The following is a 24,070-nucleotide window of genomic DNA, read 5'->3' on the forward strand; positions in this document are numbered from 1 at the left end:
ATAAATTGTCTACTAGTAAACCAGTGACAATGCGTCCAGCTTCAAGTTGTATTTTTTCTAATTTGTCTGAATCAGTAATAGAACAACCATCCCAAAGCTCACATCAATATTTTTGAATAGAAATTATAAATGTTTTATATATTTTATTCAGTGTACGTCGGTTCAGGGTATATTTCAATTTACAGAGGACACTTAATTGTTTAACTACCTTTTTACATATATTATCAATGTATAGGTCCATTTACAGTTAGCATTGATGATAACTCCCATATGCTTATGGTTTTCAACAAAATCAATACTTACATTATTAAAGTTAATTTCAATGAGGTGATCAAGATCAATATTAGAAATAAGTAAAGCATCTTTTTTTGCAGGATTGAATTTGGCAAGCCACTTATCTGCCCACAATTGTATATTTACTAGATCATTATTAATTTTTTGTTACTTGTGGTGATTTATCCGAATACAAAAGAGAGGTGTCATCAGCAAATGGTTTTGATAGACTTTCTATATTATCTGTTATGTCATTAATATAAAGTATAAACAGCAATGGGCCAAGAACCGAACCCTGAGGTACTCCTGCATTTGTTCTCTTAGCAGAAGATCTACTATTTCCAATAAAAACTTGTTGAGATCTATTAGTAACATAATCAATTAACCAGTCCAATAACTTTCCGGATATTCCATAGCTAGCTAGTTTCACTTCAAGTCCCCTATGCCACACTCGATCAAACGCCTTAGACAAGTTGGCTGTTTTTTTTCAAGATTGTCGCACATAGTATGCTATATTTCTATAAGCTGGTGTACAGTAGAATGACCTGATATGAAAATTATCTAAAAGGTAGTTATGTAAATATTTAGCGACTAATCTTTCGAAAACTTTACCAATACATTTACATGTGATACGGTAGAAGCTGGTAGAAGCTGGTCACGTGGCAGGGAATGACTCCTACGGGACTTATCAAACGAGTACTGTGACCAAATATTGGTAGCTTATATATATTTTGATGTTCACATTTTCTTAGAGTTTGTTTTTACTTCAGTCAATAGAGCAGTGTTTTCCTCAAGAAAATGCCAACTGTTGATGAAGAAAATGTAAACGAAAACATCGAACCTGGTTGTTCAATCTTATACCAAAGAGAATTTAGCCAATCCACGGCCATCACATTCCAGGGTAGATTACTCGATGACAAGGAATCGGAATATCTTGAGCTGATTTTTGGCGAAAACGTCATAAAACTTTTTTGCAAATCAAGCTGCAGCACCAAATCTTGCTCTCACTACTTCAATATAAATGAAATAATGTATCTGTTCCTAGGCAACCCGAGTACGCACTCAACATCATCCGTTTTAGACATAATTTATATACCCTAATTAACAACTGGTGTATTTACTCTTCTAATGCAGTAAACGCATGCGTACCTTTTGATAGCCTGTTTATGACTATATATTTGATTCGTAACAGATGTGGTGTTTTGGGCAGCTCTGAATTGATAAATTACTATTGGATAACAGACGCAGTTTCAGTTACCACGAGTTTTGGCCCCCAATGATGAGACGTAAATACGGATGGCAAAGGACCATAGCAGTGGGACAGACATCCAATCTATGTCTGCGATGTATAACAGATTCCGGATTCACTGAGCTTAAACAACAAAATAACATATTTGTTTCCTTGCCGCAATAGATAAACATGTATCTCAGGTAAGGAAAAAGGTATCAATTTTTACTGTAACAATTGTGGTGTTAGAAAGGCGCTGCGAAAGATATAGATAAAATATGGATTCTTATTTGTTTTGTTGTTTACGCAAGTTTTACACTGGTAGGTTTTTGTGAGGCCGTTAAACCCCGAACAAACAAACAAACAAACAAGCATTTCACACTTGTAGGCTAATTATTTGAATTCTAGACGATCTTATCCGCTTTACAGTTTTAATAAACAGATTAAAAAGCTTATTTTTTTCTATATCTGTCTTTAATATGTGCTCCTAGCCAAAAGACAATAAGCCTGAATTGACGGCTCACCTAAACAGGTAATGGTATGATGTTTTAGGTAATCATGCTACGATAAACAACTTCGATACTTTTATGTTACCTTACATCAAATTTTAAATTCATATTGCTAATAATAATTATTATTTGAGGTTCGTATATACCGCTTTATTACAACCTAGGTCGTCTCAAAGCGGTTCACAAATTCTTATCAGTGGTTATCGGGCCTTTCCAACCAGCCAATATCTTTCGCCATTAAGACGCTCACGGCTAGTATTCAATATTTCTGCCCTGCCCAACCACGTACTCATTTACAGCTGAGTAGGCTGGAACAAACGGAGTAAAGGATCTTGTTAAGGGATACAACACAGTGCCATGTCGTGATTCGAACCCGCGACCCTTCAGTCACGAGCCCGACTTCCTACCACTTAACTAACGTGCCTCTATATGAATCCAATGTTCATTTTACTTCCTGTTTGCAGAATTTATCAGTACAGAAAGAGGGTATATATTTGTATTCATGTGAAAGTGTGCTTCGAGCATTTCTACATATTTAATGTATACACACTTCGTCCTATATCTCGTTCATGGTCGTGTGGAACTAACGTCTTATCTGACCTACATGTATACATGCCACACTATAAAATTGTTTGCGCGTTTGATCAGACCTCGATTTTGAAACGATTGTAAACATGGCATTGCTGCTGTCAGTTCTGGCCATATGCATCCTTCTATTGGAAGCGTCCTTTCCGGTATCCAGCCACTCAGTGACTGGTGATGAAACTTCTGATACAGAAATGCGTGAAATTCGACTTCTCTTAAACAAGTATGGAGCGCAAATAGGTAATACAAGTGTATGTATCGTGTTTGTCTGCTCAACATTTATGTTTATATTATTGCTTAAAGTGTATGTCTTGTTGCTGTCAAACATGTAGTGCGGGTATCATCAATAGTCAAGAGTCAAGAACCTTTATTTAACGTCGCGTATACATGTAACATAATAACATTAGCAATGTAGTGCTATTCTTGCGGCAAAACATATATAAAATTTCGTACTTATTTTTCCAAAATGAGGATAACAAAATTGACAAAAAATCGTCATCAAATAATTGTAAAACAAATCCTGTAGGATTAAGCTTAATCCTGTAAGATATGTTGAATTTACAGCAAATTGATTTTATTGTTGTATCTATGAGTGTAATATTCAATATCCCGAGTCAAAAGTCTACAAGTAGTGATAAACCCGATCTTTCCATTATCAGTATTGCAATCACGAGTACTTTCCAATCTTCCTTCACAGAAACTCTACAGAGGGAGAATGCACGACTTGAAGAGAAAACCATGACACTTGAAAAGAAAATCATGACACTTGAAGAGAAAGTCACCTCACCTGAAGATAAATCACCGACATTTGAAGATAAAACACCGACATTTGAAGAACAACGTAAGCCTAAAACAGACCGAGTGAAAAACACCAAACTAGGGCCAGACAAACTCGGTATACCAGACGGTTCGGCAATATCCGACGGAAAGTCCCAATCAACAAAAAGAAACTCTGGTATGAAATTACATTGTTTCCTTAACTATAAAGATACCGGTAAATGCACGGCACATTTTAAAACGAGAGGATACCGATATGAATTAGCATTGGTAAAACAAGTTCATAGGTCTTGATAAACAGGCAACAGTGCTATGTTGCGAAAACCAATGTAGACTGTCTGTACAACACGTGTACCTGATCTGTTTTAAAATTCAGATGGAGCTTACTTTTAACATGGGCTTCTTAAAAAAGGAAATGTGATACTAGCCAATCCTTTCTTTTATGTGTACTTATTTGCTCTTCAGAAGACAAGAGAAAATGAAGACCTACACACATTCTTGATGTTGATATAAAAGATTGTTTCATGTTATGATAACAACGTGTTATACGTCCGTACACTATTAGAACGTGTTTTCCTTGTATTCCCTTCCTTGACAAATCGATACCTTTTTCTGATTACAGATGAAGCCGTTAAGATAGTAAACCCTCGTGTTGGTAAGCAATGCTTGTCTGCATTTATTTGTGTCCGTTTTTATGAAGTGATAACAATACCATGAACTTATATTTGTAAACGAGATTAGGTTATTATTTCTAGGTAGTTTCGAAACGATCATGATATCCCCCCCCCCAAAAAAAAGAAAAAGAATGTCAAAAGAACATTTTCTCAAACAAATATTCATTTGTTATTAGTTTCTCACTCAATAGATGGACGCGTAGTTTTAATTATTAAGCTATTCTATCGACTGCATCAAAAACAAAATACCATTTACTTTTATTCACCTCATTTTGACCACAATACTCTTTAGCAAAGTCGCGCGTAGTCATTTTTTGATATGTGACATTTTACTGCTATATCATATGTGCCCATGTAATTCATGAATAGGTTTTTTTCATCTTTTATTTAAGGATATTATATTTCACAGATTCCACAAACGACAGCATTATTGCATTCCATGCCATTCTCGCACATACTGTAAGTGATCCTGCTGGAGAACATATCGTTACGTTTGACCACATCATCACCAATATCGGAGCCCATTACAGCTCTAACAGCGGTGTTTTTACCTGTGTTGAGGTCGGCGTATACCAGTTTTCATGGATGGTCAAGGTTAATAATAAGCAATGGATAACTACAGAGTTGGTACGTAACGGTGTGGTGTTTGGGTCAGCCATGAGCGGAGACGACGTCTTTTGGACAACGGGCGCAGCATCAGCTATCACGATGCTGTCTCCCGGTGATCAGGTCTGGGTACGGGTGGCACAGGATCATAGCGGTGGGTCAGACATCTTACCAACGTTTACAATATTTAATGGATTTATGATTCACTGAGTTGCTAAAAAATAAACCTAAAAATATGTGTACGTGTAGTTGTATAATTCTTTTAATTAAAAGATGATACCTATAAGGCAAATATAAAAAAAAATATAAAAGTGTTCTGGAATGTCTATAACTTATAACTTATGAACGATCATTTCTTTAAAGAAACCCATACATTGCGGGACTTTTTGAAAAATAAATGAGATGAAATTTACGAATAAAATAAACAAGATTGCTCCGAATGTGAAAAACAATTGTGGGACTAGGCCAGGATCCGAACCCTGAATTTCCTATACTTGATATTGTTTTTACTATTTCTCTAACTGATTGAGTAAGCTGGTCAATAGAAGTGTCCTATCCCAACTGTGCTAAAGATATATCCAAATGAAAGTTAAGGGGAGGTAACTGTTTATAGGTAAAACCACAGAGCAGTGGGACCAGGATCTTTAAGTAAATAATTGTGTTTAAACTTGCTTTACGTAATTACAAGCATTGTCTACGCCAAGACAATATGAAGAAGTATACATTCCAGCTGTATACATATTATTCAAAACAAAATGTATCTTTAAGGTATCGTGTTAATTTTACCAGATTTGTAAAATATTCAATTTTGCTAGGTTCATCTTTCCATTTAATTTCTCTAAAGTAACAAAAACGATTGTCTTTCATTTTTTTCGTTATGAGGTTTCCAAGATGTGTTTTTTTCAATTTAAGTATATTTCAAATCAATTTGCTAAGAAATAAGAAATTTATGAATACAAAAAATTGATTATAAAAATAAATTTATAATTAATAAATGGACACATAAGATACAGTTGTGTGACCGCACAACGCACCAAAAATAGCGTGCGTACAAAGTGCATACATCGTTCACACACCGTCCGCACATCGTCCACACATGGTGCGCACAACTTTGCGATTTAACAATAGTTCGCCCCGTTGTGCGCTTCTTTCCGCACAACTATACGATTTGGTACAATTTGTTGATCAATATTACGGAATGAAAAATATACGGAAAGCTTGTGTACAATAATGTACACTGTATGTATTACTGTAATTTCTCATCACAATAATTTAGATTGGTCGGGTGGTGCAGTGGATAGCACATTTGCCTTTCACCAAGGCGGCCGGGGTTCGATTCCCCGATCGTACGTGAAAAGGTTGGGGTCACCTGCCCGACCACGTGGGTTTTCTCCGGGTACTCCGGTTTCCCCCAACACGCTAACATCCGGGCCAACAAGAGTGACCAATATAAGTTGAAATAACTTGTTTCATAATTGTTGTAAAATAAATAAAGTTTATATTATAATTTAGATTATGTACAATTTTACAATGCGTGTTACACGGTATTATAGTGACCGTTAGACTGTCAAGAATGGGTTTGAATCCAAGGCAACAGAACGGGTAAATAACAATTTGATGAGTACCCGGAGTTTTACCTGGCCCGTGCCTGACTGGAATAGCTGATATGTGATACCGTAAGACCGTTATTAAAACACAACTGGACGTTTAGTATTTGTTATTTGCATTTGGTTTGACTTATAGCTCCCTTTCTCGTGGATTTTCACACCCCGACGAGTTACGAAAGTGCCTCGGGCGAGGGAGAACTACGGTCCAAGTATATGTAAAAAGTGGCTATGTTTACCTGTATACGGGACTGTGTTGTTATTTTACATGTGTCGATTAAGGTCGTTTAAAAAACCCACCGAAAAACACAATTTATCAATTTAAGAAAGTATAGAAAGAAAGAAAAGCTTATAGATGTAGCTAGAATATAGAAACATACTTAAAAATCCGGTTTATATTTTTAAACACAAAACCGTATATATTGTTCAGCAATTCCTCTATTTACACCCAACCACGATTGTTATCGCACAAAGTTCGTCCATCGTGTGCACAAATGTGCGCAAGCAATGATCGTCCACTTTTTTTTATCGTTCACACATCGTTCACACATCATGCACACACCACACATCGTGTAACGTTGTGCGATCCCACAACTGTAAATGAACTATGTATATATTCTATTAGATTAAAAGAACTTTATTTTGTCCTGTTGACTTCTTTATTTAAGTCCTCAAGAATGTTGTTTAATAAATGCGGTAACGTTCTCATAAAATATACATTTGGTCGTCGAAGTATTCATGATGATATATTGATATGCGACAATTAATTATTATTGATTGATTGTGAAACATGATACCCATATTCAATAAAAAGTTGTTTTTGTTTTGTTTCCAAAATAGACACCCCACAAAAAAAAGAAAACCTCTGCTAAATTACAGTTGCACTTTCAACTTTTTTCCCTGCAGAACGATTTGAATAACATGTAAGAGCTTCAGTAGAAATTAAAGCAATAGTTGTTACAGGGAGTTTAATTGAGGTAAAAACATATATGGGCCTACCATTCTGTTAGGGAGGCCAGTAGCCTCTACAACGTATGGGCTGAATCACTACTCTATTTTATTTTGTGAACGTGGAAATCTTTAAAACATATTTAGGAAATTGAATCGAGTTGTTGAAAAGTCAGCAAGTATGCATGCCATTTGCACTAATTTAATTCTTTTTTTCAACTTTTGAAATTTCAAAGTTTGGTGAATGACTGCATATCGACACGTTAAATGATAATTTTTCACCATAAACGACATACTTCACAATATCGCATCAATGTTAATTTTGTGAATAATTTATAAACCGTGGAAATTACACACTATTTCATTCTGTGTCTTCATCCTACCATCAGGTCGATATCGGATCAAAGTCAGACAGATACACCAACATACCGCCTTCATCATGCATTTCACACATGTTAACATACATTACTCATAGAGTCACCTGTTTAAATACCCTAAATTGGACTCTAAACCGAGTTTAACCAAACTTAACCTAAAGGAAAAAAATATCTTACCTATCTGATGATCGACGGTCATCAATGAGTCACCAGCCCTTGGTAACTTTGCATTTTCTTTGGATTATTCATACATTCTTACCTTGTTTGTTAGTCATTCCGGTCGAGAATGGTACGATACCTCAGCAGTAATCTACTGACAGGGACTACTAATAGATGATATACACAGTGTCTTGTAGCAGTAGATCGCACTCGATGCATCGAAACTTGATGGCGAGAATGAGGCATGTTGTCTTGCTCGACAGCCTGGATCAGTATGGAAAGAAGAATATGATTCTTAATGAATCATCTGGCTTCCCGGAAAATGAGAACGAATACACCAACGACCTGTTCCTCCATGTGTCCTCTGTCGCCTTTCATCCTGCAGAACTGCAAAGGTCTCATAAAGTTGGAATGTATAGTCACCATGGAAACTCCAAAAGTTCGAGTGGCCAAAGCTGCTTTAATTCGGGTATTGCTGTGGTATCAATACTTCACGAAAGTTAAGTTTCTTAGGTTTCGTTCTTTGTCACAAAGCTTGTTTATGAAGGAAATGATTATGTCGTTCCAATTCTATCCACTTGTTTTAGCTAACACTTTGGTGGAATTAACGTAACGTGAAACAAACATCACGAATCATGACTAAGGTTATCAGGTTAGAAGTGTAGAGCACAGAATGTCAAATCCATAACACCAGGATCTGTGAGTGCAGCATATTTTACATTCACAAGAGGGTATGTGTCCAGAACATTTTAGCATAAAGGTGATTGTTCATACTTATACTTGCCCTCTAACAAAGACTATCTATCACATAGTGGCTTTTTATCATATCTGTTTCCCTGACCCCGAATTATTCCCACTGCAGCGTAACACTCTAGTGTGAGATCCTAGATCATTTTGTATAACTACCCAACTTTCTGTGTCATTCTATTCAACTTGATTTCGAATGTCAGAGTCTTAACATTATCAGAACGATCAATGATCATGTGTGCCATACATATTTTCCCAACAAATACTTTCCTTTCTTTAAATTTTTCGATAAGAGGAAACAACAAAAAGAGTCGTCTCTAGCGAGAGGTTTGAAGTGTAATAATGAAATGTTGACGTTTTAACAGGTACAAATAACGACAACTAGAATGGCACAAGTAGAAGCAGCATCTACAATACAGTGATATTATTTCAAAGTACCAAAGATGAAACAAAGGGGTATATTCATGCAAAATAAACCCGAACATGACGGTAAAACAATTCCCGCCCCGTAGCCACAGCGACGCAAAAAAGTAATCGTTCAGAAATGTTTTTTAAAACAGTAATGCAAATGTTGCCATGAGATGTCTCTAATGTATTGCAATATAGGGTTGTATTTGTAATAACTATAAAACGGTATATACTTCCTTTTATTAATTAGTAAAGGATATATTTTGCGGTATTTGTGTTCAGAAACTCTTAAAGCCAAACAATGATATTATCATCCTCGTCGAGACATTTTTGCACAATTTTTGCACGTGCATTGACTGTTGCCATTGTATAGATAATTCTTTATTTGGTTTCTTTATATTATCCGTTCGAATGCCAGTTGTGTATAGACTACGTATAGATCCCAAAGGTATCAAACTGGTACCAAACTCAGTCTTTTGCACAGAACTGTTGCATTTTGCTGAAGCGATGGAATGTTTGTATTTCATTAGAAAAAGATATCAACTTACACAAATGATGTAAAGTCTTCATAAACAAAACGCCAAATTCAAACAAAGGTTACTTTTATTATGGTGTAAGTTGAAAATGATACAAAAAACATTCATAAAAGCTTGATCAAACTACAATTCAATATTTGAAACAGATATATATTTATTTATTTATTTCCAATTTAACAGACCCAAGGGTCAGCTTATAGAATGGATAACAACAATACAACACAAGTATGAAATATCACAGTCAGTTATGTATGTAACACAGACTTAAAGATACTCATATGTAAAACAAAAGGAATTAGTGATAGCAAATATTGTGAACCGTACTTTGAACTCTGCGAGAAAGGAACAAAATATATCACAGTCTTAGATGCTAAGAAACACAACAAACTACGGATATTTTAAGAACCTAAAGGGTAAATAGTGACAAAACAGAATCACTATCTGATTACCATCTGAACTAATTATTTGGAGTACAAGGTAAATGCTGAGACACGAAAACGCGTGAGTACTTTAGTATAGCGAAGCAATAGAGCAATATCAAAAACAAAATATTTTACCGCAATTACAATCAAGTGCTCACGAAATGAAATTACATAATGAATAAAATTTATGAAAGAAAAACATATACAATTCAATTTGAAAACGTTGACTACACTTGAATGCGAAATGTGTTATTTGTGAACATTGTATCGCTAGTTAAGACGTTCTACTTTAACATTTGTTCTTGCATGTCTTTGAAAGTGTCGGGTTCTGATGCCCAACACTTACAGATGTTTTCTGTGACCAAAAGGCATGGGCCCTTGTGTCCCGCGTGATGTCACAATTATTATTCCTTGTCGGGATGGTACACCAAGTCTGTCGCAATTACGAAAGCATCCTGTAACACAAAGGAAATATCCGAAATAGTAGGGCAATACGAATTCCCCCGCCGCCACCATATTCCTACCTTCACCCGATCAGTGTTGAAGTCAACTTGGTTTCAATTCTGATTCCGAGACGTTTCATTTGATGTCGAATATAATGCGTAAGTAAATGGATGCACTTACCGTATGGAGGTAGTGTATACAGTGTGCTATAGATGCATTGTAGCTTGACCCCTGACCTTCTGATTTATGAAGCATACCAAACAAGCACTTCTGGTGAAAAAAAACCAATGCATGAAGTTTGAGTTTATCTTCGTCCAAGGAAACCAATTTCATATTCAAATTATTAATGATCTTGACATTTAAAATTATATTACCTGCAAGGCAATATTCCAAACAAGCCGTTTCAGCGAGGATATGCTGTTTGAAGTGTGGGTAGATTTAGCCCATAGACGTATCAATAAATACATGTAAGACGTTTTTAAAGTTTGTTTTATTCAAAACAATCAGTCATCATCTTCATCGTCGCCATCACCATCAATACATATGTACGTGTTATCCTAACGTCTTTATTTAATAGCACTTTTTTAAAATTCATCTACATATGATCTACATATGATCACGCTTATACCAAAGTCTTATTTTAACTAGGGACACACAAGCGACCAAAATATATCTGTTGTCCCAATGGCAATATTTGGGATCTTTATATTTCTTTTTACTTATAACTACATTTACCTTTTCTTTCCAAGCGCTTTGCTTGACAACAATTCACTTTTGGCTTAAATGTTGAACGTTCGCCCATGTGAGGCAGCCAATTAGTTCGGTTCCCAGGCCGGGGCATACAAAAGTCATTAAAAATGGTAGTTGCTATTCCCTGCTTAATGTTTAGCATTAGGGGGAATGGCAACAGCTAATTCACTCATTGTCAGAATAATGTGACCGGGCTGAATGCTGTGCTGGGTACCTTCGACATGGTATTTCATTGGGAAAACACTATAAAGGCGCTATCACAAGGAGGCAAATACACAAACACACCCTACCTCCTGCGCGCACACACACGCAAGCACGCATACGCATCACCCATGAAGAACGTCATTAAGTGACTTGAGCTGTTGATTGGTCTGATACAAAATAAAACCAAACCTACATGTATAATTAGATTCTTGTTAAAATGTGATTTACATTAAAATATATCTTATGCATGATTATAACTTAGCCACCTATCAGGTATAATATGTCTGAAAGTACATAAATACTCGTTTGTGCATAATGACTCTGTTTCCTCCGTTTATTTATGAGCGAACTATTTCATTTCAATTTATTCAAAATAGGTTTGATAAGATTTTATAAACTGTATTAGACATCACTTACTTTCAGTAGCACTATCTTGGCATTTTTCAATGACACCTTTCCGAGTGGTAGCGGAATTATCTTCTTTCCAAGATCTGATTAACAAATATTTTAAAAGATCGGACATCGGAATTTTGTTATTAGCGTGCAACCACTTACAATTTGATCCTCATCAATGTTAATCGAAGTTAATCAGCACAGTATGTGATATATTTGAATTTCAATTTGTTTATCCTGTAAACAAATTGCCTTTCGTTAGCATACTGTAGACATACTGTAAAAAATTATCATTAAATTGTTAGTTGACAACAGTGGGTAAATAGTTCAGGGATTACATGGAGTAACGGTATAGAAATATGTTGAAATAAAATACATTTTGGATATTATAGAGTAACGGTATATAAATAAATAAATATGACATATTGTTTTGGAAACATGAAGTAAAACTGAAGAAATAGCTATATATGATATTTGTTTGAGATAACACCGTGAAACGGTTTAGAAATAGATAAAAATAACATATATTTGGGATTATATAGATAACGGTAAAGAAATCGATAAATATAACATATTGTTGGAGTTATATAGAGTAACGGTATAGAATATGTAAATTTGACATATTTTCGTGATTAAATAGACTAACGGTAAATAAATAGATAAATATGACATATTTTTGGGATTATATAGTGTTAATGTATAAAAATATGTAATTATGACAAATTATTTTGATTGTATAGAGTAACGGTATAGAAATAGATCAAAATGATAACCATATCTTTTACTGTGATACCTCCACAGAAAAGTGTTTATGACCTCAACATACAATCAACCTTAGGCTGGATGAACCTTTCCATGGCATTGTTGATGAGCAATTTCAGCGCTCTTTCCTGTTCAGAAGGGACACTAAATATTTCATTAAATGTAATATGACGTAATTTTGGTAGACAGACACTGAAATATTTATACCTGAAATAGGCGTTAGTTGAAAGAATTTGTGTAAGAACAAAGTCTTTTGAGATTGTGGACATATACACCATGGTATAATGAGGTTTACTTTATTTTAACATTTTAACTAAGATAACTTAATTGTTGATTGTACTTACAGTAACATTCGGGAGTTTTGCAGGAAAACAGTGATACTGAAACAGATGGTAATCGTATGATTAATCTAGTACCGTCAACACTGCCCCTTAACAGGAACAGCTTTTGATAAAAAAGTGCGTTTTTCAAAAATAATGTATATGCAGTTAATTGCAGTAGAGTCGACTCGTTATCCATGCCAAGGGTTAATCATAGATATTGTTTTCGAAAAAAAAAGTTTTAATCTGATAGTGTAACAGGATGTTGTCTGGCCCGTACTAGTGGCATAACCTGTGCGTGGAGTGTTGTGGGAATGTGACCTACACAAGTATTTACATACGTACGCCACTCTGTGTGTCGTATTCGTACGCGCACGTCAACACCCTCATTCCTTTCACACTATGCTACTGAGCAGGACGGAGCTTGCCTATCCTTCTCAGGTGCCTGGTAAAACACATTAAATTGTATTCATAGTGTATGTTAATGTGAACTATATACTTATACATGTGATATCATATATGTAGTCATGTCCATCAAATTCGTAAAGTGAAGAAAAATGTATATGTGTATTATAACTGTAAGTGATAGTTTCGTATCTTTCTGTCCTGCGATGTATAACAGATTCCGGATACACTGAGCTAAATCGCTCACACAACTAAACCATTTACTATATGTTATTACTAATCTTTTGAGTTAATAGCGTTGATATTTGAAGTTCAACACTAGTGACAACTGTCTAGATTCACAGATACATAACTGACAAAGAAGTTAAAATGCATTTTTGGTGAGTTTGGTGGCATATAAGAGCGCTACAGGCGTCTGCTTTCGACAACCGGAAGTTTACAAGCCAAACCGGTGAAATAGGACGGGACACCCCCCCCCCCCCCGACATTTGACCCCATATCAATCCGCCATCACATTTTAAAATCTACTAAAACTAAAAATATTTCTAAAGTTCAATATTTGTAGATTTCATTCAATGTAAAATATGTCAACAATGACCTATTTAAATTACTCAGAGGCACTGTATTAACCAGGATTTTTATTAGAATCGTATAAAGCATTTGCTGATTGGCTGATTGAGTTGTGCGAGTCCCACAACAACAAAATAACATATTTGTTTTCTTGCTGCAATAGACAAATATGCATCCCAGGTAAGATAGTATCAATGTTACTTTAACAGTTGTGTTGTTATAAAGGCGCTTATAGACAGAGATAAATTATGGATACGTTTTAGTTTTTCACTGGTAGGTTCGTCTCCATATGGCCTTAGTTGTTGTGTGGCCGTCACCCCCCCCCCCCCCCCCCCAAAAAAAAACAAGCAGTTTACACTTGTAGGTTAATCATTTGGATTCTAGACAATATTATCTCCCCCACAATTTTAATTAATAGATTGAATAGCTTATTTTTTAAATCTGTCCTTATTATGTGCCCCTAGCCAATAGACATTGAGCCTGAAGTGAAGTCTGACCCCAAAATAGTAATGGTATGATGGTTTACTAAACCATACTACGATAAACGACTTCGGTACTTTTATGTAACCTAACAGATTTTTTTTATATAGCTAATAATGATTATTATTTGAGGGTCGTATATATCGCTTTATCACAACCTAGGTCGTCTCAAAGCGGTTCACAAATTCTTATCATTGGTTATCGGGTCTTTGCAACCAGCCAATATCTTTCGCAACATCTGTTGCTGCCATTAAGGCGCTCACGGCTGGTGTGCAATATTTCTACGCTGCCCAACCACGTACTCATCTACAGCCGAGTAGACTGGAACAAGCTGAGTCAAGTATCTTGTTACGGGATACAACTCAGTGCCATGACATGATTCGAACCCGCGGCCCTTCGGTCACGAGTCCGGCATCCTACCACTTAACTAATGTGCCTCTATAGGAATCCAATGTCCATTTTACTTTCTGTTTGCAGAATATCTATAGACATTTGAAAGTGCACTTCTAAATATTTGATGTATGCACACTTCGTCTTATATCTCGTTCATGGTCGTGTGCAACTAACGTCTTATCTGACCTACATGTTACATGGCACACTATAAAATCGGTTGCGCGTTTGATCAGACCTCGATTTTAAAACGATTGTAAACATGGCATTGCTCTCAGTTCTGACCATATGTATCCTTCTATTGGACGCGTCCTTTGCGGTATCCAGCCCCTCGGTGACTGGTGATGGAACTTCTGATTCAGAAATGCGAGAAATAAGACTTCTCTTAAACAAGTATGGAGCGCAAATAGGTAATACAAGTGAATACATCGTGTTTGTCTGTTCAACATTTATGTTTACATTCTGGCTTTAAACTATTTGTTTTGTTGCTATCAAACATTTAGTGCGGACATCATTGTTTTTCCTAAATGAGGAGAAAAAGCTGACAAAAATCGTCATCAAATAAATATAAAAAATGTTGTAGGTTAAAGCTTGATTCTGTAAGATATGTTAAATTAACAAGTCACAAGCCTACAAAAAGTGATAAACCCGATCTTTCAATTAGCAGTATTGCAAGCATGAGTACTTTTCAATCTTCCTTCACAGAAACTTTACAGAGGGAGAATGCACGACTTGAAAAGAAAACCATGAAACTCGAAAAGAAAACCATATCTCTTGAAGAGAAAATCATGACACTTGAAGAGAAAATCGAGACACTTGAAGAGAAATCACCAACATTTGAAGAGCAACGTGAGCCTAAAACTGACCGTGTGAACAGCACCAGACCAGGCCCAGACGTACTCGGTAAAACAGACAGGTCAGCAATATCCGACAGAAAGACCCAATCAACAAAAAGAAACCCTGGTATGAAACTGACATTGTTTCCTTAATTTTAAATATACACTTAAATGCGCGGCACATTGCAAAACGGAAAGCCAAACAAGAGGATAACGATATGAATTAGCATTGATAAAAGAAGTTAATAGGTCTAGATAAGCAGTTTTCGTTATGTTGAGAAATCCATTGCAGTCAGTACTAGTGTGTACAATACTTCAAGTAATCTGTTTTTAATTTCATATGAAGCTTACTTTTTCCACGGGCTTCTAAAGAAGGAAAATGTGACACTGGCCAATCCTTTCTTATGTGTGTACTGATTTGTTTTTGAGAGGACCAGAAAAAATCAAATCCAACACGCATTCCAGAAAGTGGATTCGTTATTGTTTCTAGGTAGTTTCGAACCGTTGATGACATCTCAAAGAAATAATAGAAATAGTCAATAGAACGTTTTTTAGAACACATATTATGCACTCATAAGTTAATTCCATATGCATTTACTATATTAGAACAGTGAATACAACGGTAGTGAAACATTGCATACTTATTCTTACCTTGTTTTGTCTTTTTTAAGCCTGGGATTTGAGAAAAAAAACATGTATGTTTGACAACATTTAATTTTTATTGAAGAAGTACATGTAAATGACGTGGTGATGTAGCTTGATTTGCCAAATAATTCAATATTTTTGCCAAACCCGAGCCCCCGACCACAATCCTCCCGAGTTCGTTGTTTGCCGAAACTTTCGATCTTATAACAGTTAAGAACCGGGTTCTAAATGATCGTTATTAGTGCTTCACTCAATGGATGGATGCTTTGTTTTTATTTTAAAAAAGCTATTTCATTGACTGAATCAAAAACTTAACATTATATACGTAATTATATTCAAGTATATTTTGTTCACCACATTTTGACCACAATACTCTGTAGCCAAGTCGCGTGTAGTAATTTTTTTTTATATTTGACGAACTACTGTCGTATCATTTGTACCCATGTATTTTATCAAGTAGGATTTTTCATCTTTTATTTAGGGATATTATATTTCACAGATTCCACAACCGTCAGCATTATTGCATTCCATGCCGTTCTCGCACATACGATCATTGACCCTGGTGCAGACCATATCGTTACGTTTGACCACATCATTACCAATATCAGAGCCCATTACAGCTCCAATACCGGTGTTTTTACCTGTGTTGAGGTAGGCGTATACCAATTTTCATGGATGGTCAAGGTTTATGTTAACCAGTGGGTAGCTACAGAGTTGGTACGTAACGGTGTGGTGGTTGGAACAGCCATGAGCGGAGACGATGCCGATTGGACAACGGGCACAGCATCAGCTATCACGATGCTGGCCCTCGGTGATGAGGTCTGGGTACGGGTGGCAAAGGCACATTCCGTTGGGGTAGACATCTACCCAACGTTTACAATGTTTAATGGATTTATAATTCACTGAGGTGCCAAAAAAATAAAATTTAAAACTGTTTACGTGTAGTTGTATAATTCTTTTAATTAAAAGACTATATCTATAAGGCAAATATAAAAATATAAGGATCCCCGTCCCACTGCCAAAAACTGTAAAGTGTAGGAAACAGTTTCTTTTTCTTTCTGGCATGTCTATAACATATAACTTATGATAATCGTTTCTGAAAAGAACCCCATACCTTGCGGGACTTTTTCGAAAAATAAATGAGATGAAATACACAAATATAATCAACAAGATTGCTCCGAATTTGAAAAACATGTGTGGGACTAGACCAGGATCCGAACTTGGAATTTCGTATACTTCATATTTTTATACCAGCATTCTAACTGATTGGGTTAGCTGGTCAATAGAAGTGTCCTTTCCCAACTGTGCTAAAAGATATATTCAAATAGAAGGTTACTGTTTATAGGTAAAATCACAGAGCAGTGGGACCAGGATATTTAAGTAAATAATTGTGTTCAAACTTGCTTTACGTAACTACAATCATTGTCTACGACAAGACACAACGAAAAAGTATACATTCCAGCTGTTTACATATTATTCAATACAAAATGTAAAACGTATCTATAAGGTATTATGTTAATTTAACCAGATTTGTAAAATTTTCGATTTTTCTAGGTATATCTGTCCATTTAATTTCTCTAAAGTAACTAAAAGATTGTCTTTCATTTTTTCGTTATGAGGTTTCCAAGATGTTGTTTTTTCATTTGAAGCATATTTCCAATCAACTTGACAAGAAATAAGAAATTTATAAATACAACAAATTGATTATAAAAATAAATTTATAATTAACAAATGGACATATAAGATAAATTAATTATATATATCTTTAATTAGATTAAAAGGACTTTAATTTGTCCAGTTGACTTCTTCATTTAAGTCCTCAAGAAGGTTTTTGAATAAATGCGGTAGCGTTCTTATAAAATGTACATTTTGTCGTCAGTAAATATTCACAATGATATATTGATATGCAACGATTGATTGTTATTGAATGATTGTAATACATAATATTTCAAAAACAATAAAAAGAAGTTTTTTTTTGTATCAAAATCAGACAGATACACCAACATACCGCCTTCAGCATGCATTTCACTCATGTTCGCATACATTACTCATAGGGTCACGTGTTTAAATACCCTAAATCGGCCTCTAAACCCAGTTTAACCAAACTTAATCTAAAGGAAATATATCTTACCTATCTGATGATCGACAGTCGTCAATGAGTCGTCAGCCCTTGGTAACTTTGCATTTTCTTTGGATTATTCATACATTTTTTCCTTGTTTGTTACTCTTTCCGGTCAGGAATGGTATGATACTTCAGCAACAATCTACTGACAAACGTTTCCATGAATAAAGTGTTCATTACGGATGCCATCGACGAGAGAAAAGCAAAGGTCGTCAAATGACTATTAATAGATGATATACACAGTGTCTTGTAGCAGTAGATCGCACTCGATGCATCGAAACTTAATGGCGAGAGTGAGGCCTTTTTCTTGCTCGACAGGCTAGATCAGTATGGAAAGAAGAATATTATTCTTACTGAATCATCTGGCTTCCCGGAAATTGAGAACAAATACACCAACGACCTGTTCCTCCTTGTGGCCTCTGTCGCATTACATCCTGCAGAAATACAAAGGTCTCATAGAGTTGGAATGAATGGTCTCCAGTAAAACCCAAAAGTTCGAGTCGCCAAAGCTGCTTTAATTCGGGTATTGCTGTGGTATCAATACTTCACGAAAGTCTAGTTTCTTAGCTTTCGTTCTTTGTCACAAAGCTTGTTTATGACGGAAATGATTATGTCGTTCCAATTCTATCCACTTGTTATAGCTAACACTTTGGATGGAATTAACGTAACGTGAAACAAACATCACGAATCATGACTATTGTTATCAGGATAAAAGCGTAGAGCAAGGAAAGTCAAATCCATAACACCAGGATCTGTGAGTACAGCATTTCTTACATTCACAATAGGGTATGTTTGATAGCAACACGTGTTTTGATAGATCCAGAACATTTTAGCATAAAGGTGGTTGTTCATATTCATACTTGCCCTCTAACAAAGACTGTCTGTCATACAGTTTTTTTTATCATACCTGTTTCCCTGACCCCGAATTACTCCGACTGCAACGTAACACTCTCGTGTGAAATCCTAGATCATTTTGTTCAATTCAACTCGATTTCGAATGTCAGAGAATTAACATTATATCAGACGATCCTTGCTCATTTGTGCCAAACATATTTTCCCAACAAATACTTCCCTTTCTTTTTTACCATTTACCATCAGAGGAAACACCAAAAAGAATCGTCTCTAGCGAGAGGTTTGAAATGTTGACGTTGTAACAAGTAAAAATAACGACAACTAGAATGGCACAATTATAAGCAGCATCTACAACACATTGATTTTAATTCAAAGTACCAAAGATGAAACAAAGGGGTAAATTCATGCAAAATAAACCCACACATAACGGTAAAACAAACCCCGCCCCGTAGCCACAGCGACGCAAAAAAAGAAATCGTTCAGAAATCTTTTTTAAAACAGTAATGCAAATGTTACCATGACATGTCTCTAATGCATTGCAATATAGTTGTATTTGTAACAACTATACAAGGGTTTATACTTGATTCAATTAATCAGTAAAGGATATATTTTACGGTTTTTGTGTTCAGAAACTCTTAAAAAACGGAAATTGCAATTGCCATACAATGATATAATCATCCTCGTCGAGACATTCTTGCACAATTTTTGCACATGCATTGACTGTTGCCATTGTATAGATAATATCTTTATTTGGTTTCTTTTTATTCACCGTTCGAATGCCAGGTGTGTATAGACTACGTATAGATCCAAAAGTGCGTTGTTCACTACAATTATTGAATTTGCAGCCTTCATTTCATCAAAGCTTAAAACATATCTTGATGTGATATTTAATTTTTATAACAGTAAAACACATCGTTACTAAATTCCTTCCAAATAAAGTACCTTCATCGTGCCCATTGTATTTGATTTCCTGATTTACCTTACTCAAATTATTCTTATATTGTAACCGTTCCTAACACTAAGTAATGATTTCTTTAAAAGTGAAACATTTTGGGTGTGGAAATGTTAAGGTTTGGACTCTTTAAACTAACTGCAGTGATAATGTTTTTGTTTTGTTTTGCATTTGCAATGGTTTCGAAATCAATATATTCTTTTTATTTTCATTTATATAATCTATAAATAAATATTCGCAGGTTGAAATTTTAGCAACAATTAACTCAACGCGAAAAACGCAAACCATCTAGCCCTGCAAAAGTAATCCACTTTTAGTACAACTACCTTTCATGGATGCAATAATGCCGTGATGTGTTTGTTCTAGTTCCATACCGACTTAATTTTCAGAAACATTAATAATAACGTTAAATAGACCAGCTGAAATTCAATTACTCTCCTTGCATATTTGAGTGAAGCGTAAGTGGCGAATCGTTTATCTGATATACTTTAATTGGTATCTAACTCAGTCTTTTGCACAGAACTGTTGCATTTTGCTGAGTCGATGGAATGTTTGTATTTCATTATAAAAAGATATCAATCTACACAAATGGCGTATAGTCTTCATAAACAAAACGCCAACTTCAAACAAAGGTTATGTTTGTTATGTTGTAAGTTACTAATAAATTAAAGTACAATTCAATATTGGAAACAGATATTTATTTATTTATTTATTTCAAATTCAAGACCAAAGGGTCCACTAACAGAATGGATGACAAGAATAAAACACAAGTATAAAATATCACAGTCAGTTATGCATTTAACACAGACTAAAATATACTCATATGTAAAACAAAAGGAATTAGTGATAGCAAATATTGTTAACCGTACTTTGAACTATGTGAGAGAGGAACAAAATATATCACAGTGTTAGATACTAAAAAACATAAAACACTACGGATGTTACAAGAACCCAAAGGGTAAATAGTGACAAAACAGAATCACTATCTGATTAACATCCGAACTATTTTTTGTAGTACATGGTAAATGCTGAGACACGAACACGCGTGAGTACTTAAGTATAGCAAAGAAATAGAGCAATATCAAAAACAAAATATTTTTTGTGCTTACGAAATTACATAATGTATCAAATGTTCATATGCACAAAATTTATAAAAGAAAAACATATGCAAATCAATTTAAAAGGTTGACTACACTTGAGTGGGAAAATGTGATATTTGTGAACATTGTATCGCTAGTTAAGACGTTCTACTTCAACATTTGTTCTTGCATGTCTTTGAAAGTGTCGGGTTCTGATGCCCAACACTTACAGATGTTTGTTTTCTGTGACCAAAAGGCATGGGCCCTTGTGTCCCGCGTGATGTCACAATTATTATTCCTTGTCGGGATGGTACACCAAGTCTGTCGCAATGACGAAAGCATCCTGTAACACAAAGAAAATATCCGTAATCGTAGATATGTAGAGCACATACGATCTAAACACTGGCATACATATCTGAGACTCCAGGTACATATCCTGGATTTCACAGGGCAATACAAATCCCCTGCCGCCACAATCACCCTATCTCCTCCCGATCAGTTTTGAAGTCGACTTGGTTTGAATTTTGATACCGATACGTTTCGTGTGTTGTCGAATGTAATTCTTACATTTGTAAATACATGTATGCACTTTACGTATGGAAGTAGTGTATACAGTGTGCTATAGATGCATCGTACCTTAACCCTTGACCTTCTGATTTATGAAGCATAAAAAAAATAAGTTAGAGTTTATCTTTGTCCAAGGAAACTCTTGTGTTTGTTCGGAAACCAATTTCATATTTAAATTATTAATTATCTTGACCTATAAAATATTCCATCATCATCATCATCATCATCATCATCATCATCATCATCATCGTCGTCGTCGTCATCATCGTCGTCGTCATCATCGTCGTCGTCGTCGTCGTCATAATCATAGTCGTCATCGTCATCGTCATAACCATCAATACATATGTACGTCTTATCCTAACGTCTTTATTCAATAGCACTTTTTTAAATTCAGCTACATATGATTTTGCCTTTATCAAAGTTTTATTTTAACTAGGGACACACAAGCGACCAAAATAAATCTTTCTACTTATAACTATATTTTTTCCATGCGCTTTGCTTGGCAACACCTCACGTTTGGCTTTAATATTGAACTTCGCCTATGTAAGGCGGGCAATTAGTTCGGTTTCCAGGCCGGAGCATACCTTGCAGAACGTTCAGCATTTAGAGGAATGGCAACAACTAATTCACTAGTTGTCAGAAAAATGTGACCAGGCGGAATGCTGTGCTGGGTACCTTCGGCATGGTATTTCATTGGGAAAACACTATAAAGTCGGCATCGTATCGGAACTATCACAAGGAGGCAAATACACAAACATACCCTACCTCCTGTGCGCGCGCACACACACAAGCACGCATACACATCACAAAGGAAGAACGTCGTTAAGTGACTTTAGCTGTTAATTGGTCTAATGCAAAATAAAACCAACTAACATGTATAATTAGTTTCTTGTTAAAATGTGATTTACATTAAAATACATGTTTTGCAAACAGGTATATGCATGATTATAACTTAGCCACTTATCATGAATTATATGTCTGAAAGAACATAAATACTTTTTTGTGCATAATGACTCCGTTTCCGATTTTGTTAACGTTTATTGATGAGCGAGCTATTTCATTTTAATTTATTCAAAATAGGTTAGACAAGAATTTATAAACTGTATTAGCCATCACTCACTTTCAGTAGCACTAACTTGGCATTTTTCAATGACACCTTTCCGAGTGGTAGCGGAATTCCCTTTTGTCCAAGATCTGATTAAAAAAGAATTAAAAAGATCAGACATTGAAATTTTGTTATTAGCGTGCAACCACTTAAAATTTTATCCTCAGCAATGTTAAATGATGTTAATCAGCACAGTATGTGATATATTTGAATTTCAGTTTGTTTATCATGTAAAGAAATTGCCTCCCTTTAGCATACTATAGACATACTGTAAATATTTTGTATTAAATTGTTAGATTACAATAGTGGCTAAATATGTCAGGGATAACATGGAGTAACGGTATAGAAATATGCTGAAATGAAATACATTTGGGATATTATAGAGTAACGGTATGGAAATAAATAAATATGATATATTTTTTTGGATAACATGGAGTATATGATTTTCAATGTTCAATAAGAGCTTGGTGTTAGTGTAAACATAAATAGTGATGTACTCACCGCATTCATTGTAAGTACGTAGTCGGTAGATGCCCTGGTGTTAGTCTCCAGTCTGCTGCCTAGTTCGTTCTCTATGTCCTCTGGCTTAAAATAGAGGGTTGACAAAGTTGACACCGGTCGGACATATAGGGCTATTGATCCGGCCATCTTGGTTTCTATGGAACCGTCGACAACAGAAATATGCGGCATCGTTGTACTTCTCATTCGTAGTTCAGTCTGACAATTGGGATACTTCTGCTAGAGCTAAAAAGTAAATAAAACAATAATAATTCAAGAATGTCAACACTACTATTTTGTGAAATATTTAAAAGCCTTTCGGGTCATCAATAAATAAGTATCGTTATCCTTTTGTAATCTTACATGTAACCCGATCGATTGAAAACATTATTGACATTATTATGTACTTACTGTCACGTTCTCGTTAAAAATCAAAGTTTTAAAACTTCGTTTCGACATTTTGTACTGAAAATCTCCATTTAACAGTTAGCCAAATATAGAAATTTATGAGCATATATATGTTTTGACATTAACATTGAAATGTGAAATGATATTGTCAAAGAAAAATAGTTTGTCTTCCAGTATAATTTACAGACCGCTGGAATAAAGTTGCAGATACATAGCGAACTGGTACACGTCGTATTCAAAACTCCACATGCGCTTTCAGGTAGCTGAAATGAGAACATAAGTATACCATATAAGGTATACATTGATAGTGTAAACGCACATCCATATAAAATCAAATATTTTCAAACACAGTACAATTGTACNATGATGATGATGATGATGATGATGATGATGATATAAGATCATTTTGAGATTATTTTGATGATAATGATGATG

General features: G+C 35.2%; 2 protein-coding genes and 1 long non-coding RNA gene across 3 annotated transcripts; 2 read left to right on the top strand and 1 right to left on the bottom strand.

Moving 5' to 3' along the window:
* The first annotated feature begins 2,650 nt into the window (after positions 1-2,650).
* LOC110453362 (collagen alpha-1(X) chain-like) lies at positions 2,651-4,862 on the top strand. Its single transcript, XM_021502278.1, has 4 exons — positions 2,651-2,835; positions 3,293-3,550; positions 3,995-4,027; positions 4,456-4,862. Exons 1-4 carry the CDS (start codon positions 2,685-2,687, stop codon positions 4,860-4,862), a joined length of 849 nt encoding a protein of 282 aa, XP_021357953.1. The 5' UTR covers positions 2,651-2,684.
* A 9,966-nt stretch (positions 4,863-14,828) lies between these two features.
* Positions 14,829-16,958, top strand: LOC110453363 (C1q-related factor-like). The gene is made up of 3 exons (XM_021502279.1): positions 14,829-14,981; positions 15,277-15,534; positions 16,552-16,958. Exons 1-3 carry the CDS (start codon positions 14,834-14,836, stop codon positions 16,956-16,958), a joined length of 813 nt encoding a protein of 270 aa, XP_021357954.1. The 5' UTR covers positions 14,829-14,833.
* Positions 16,959-20,749: 3,791 nt separating this feature from the next.
* On the bottom strand, positions 20,750-23,984 carry LOC110453379. The gene is made up of 4 exons (XR_002463280.1): positions 23,824-23,984; positions 23,231-23,473; positions 22,745-22,818; positions 20,750-21,400 (listed from the first exon to the last, which is right to left on the bottom strand). It is a non-coding gene; the product is annotated as an uncharacterized LOC110453379 (long non-coding RNA).
* Between the last annotated feature and the right edge of the window lie 86 nt (positions 23,985-24,070).

Source organism: Mizuhopecten yessoensis, unplaced genomic scaffold, assembly GCF_002113885.1.
Source record: "Mizuhopecten yessoensis strain PY_sf001 unplaced genomic scaffold, ASM211388v2 scaffold7283, whole genome shotgun sequence".
Lineage (NCBI taxonomy): Eukaryota > Metazoa > Mollusca > Bivalvia > Pectinida > Pectinidae > Mizuhopecten > Mizuhopecten yessoensis.

Excerpts from the sequence above, each read along its gene's own strand:
- LOC110453363 (XM_021502279.1), top strand. The coding sequence starts at position 14,834 with ATGGCATTGCTCTCAGTTCTGACCATATGTATCCTTCTATTGGACGCG. Across the intron at positions 14,982-15,276 it reads CAAGTATGGAGCGCAAATAG|AAACTTTACAGAGGGAGAAT; the intron begins GTAATACAAGTG and ends CTTCCTTCACAG. Across the intron at positions 15,535-16,551 it reads ATCAACAAAAAGAAACCCTG|ATTCCACAACCGTCAGCATT; the intron begins GTATGAAACTGA and ends TATATTTCACAG.
- LOC110453362 (XM_021502278.1), top strand. The coding sequence starts at position 2,685 with ATGGCATTGCTGCTGTCAGTTCTGGCCATATGCATCCTTCTATTGGAA. Across the intron at positions 3,551-3,994 it reads ATCAACAAAAAGAAACTCTG|ATGAAGCCGTTAAGATAGTA; the intron begins GTATGAAATTAC and ends TTCTGATTACAG. Across the intron at positions 4,028-4,455 it reads GATAGTAAACCCTCGTGTTG|ATTCCACAAACGACAGCATT; the intron begins GTAAGCAATGCT and ends TATATTTCACAG.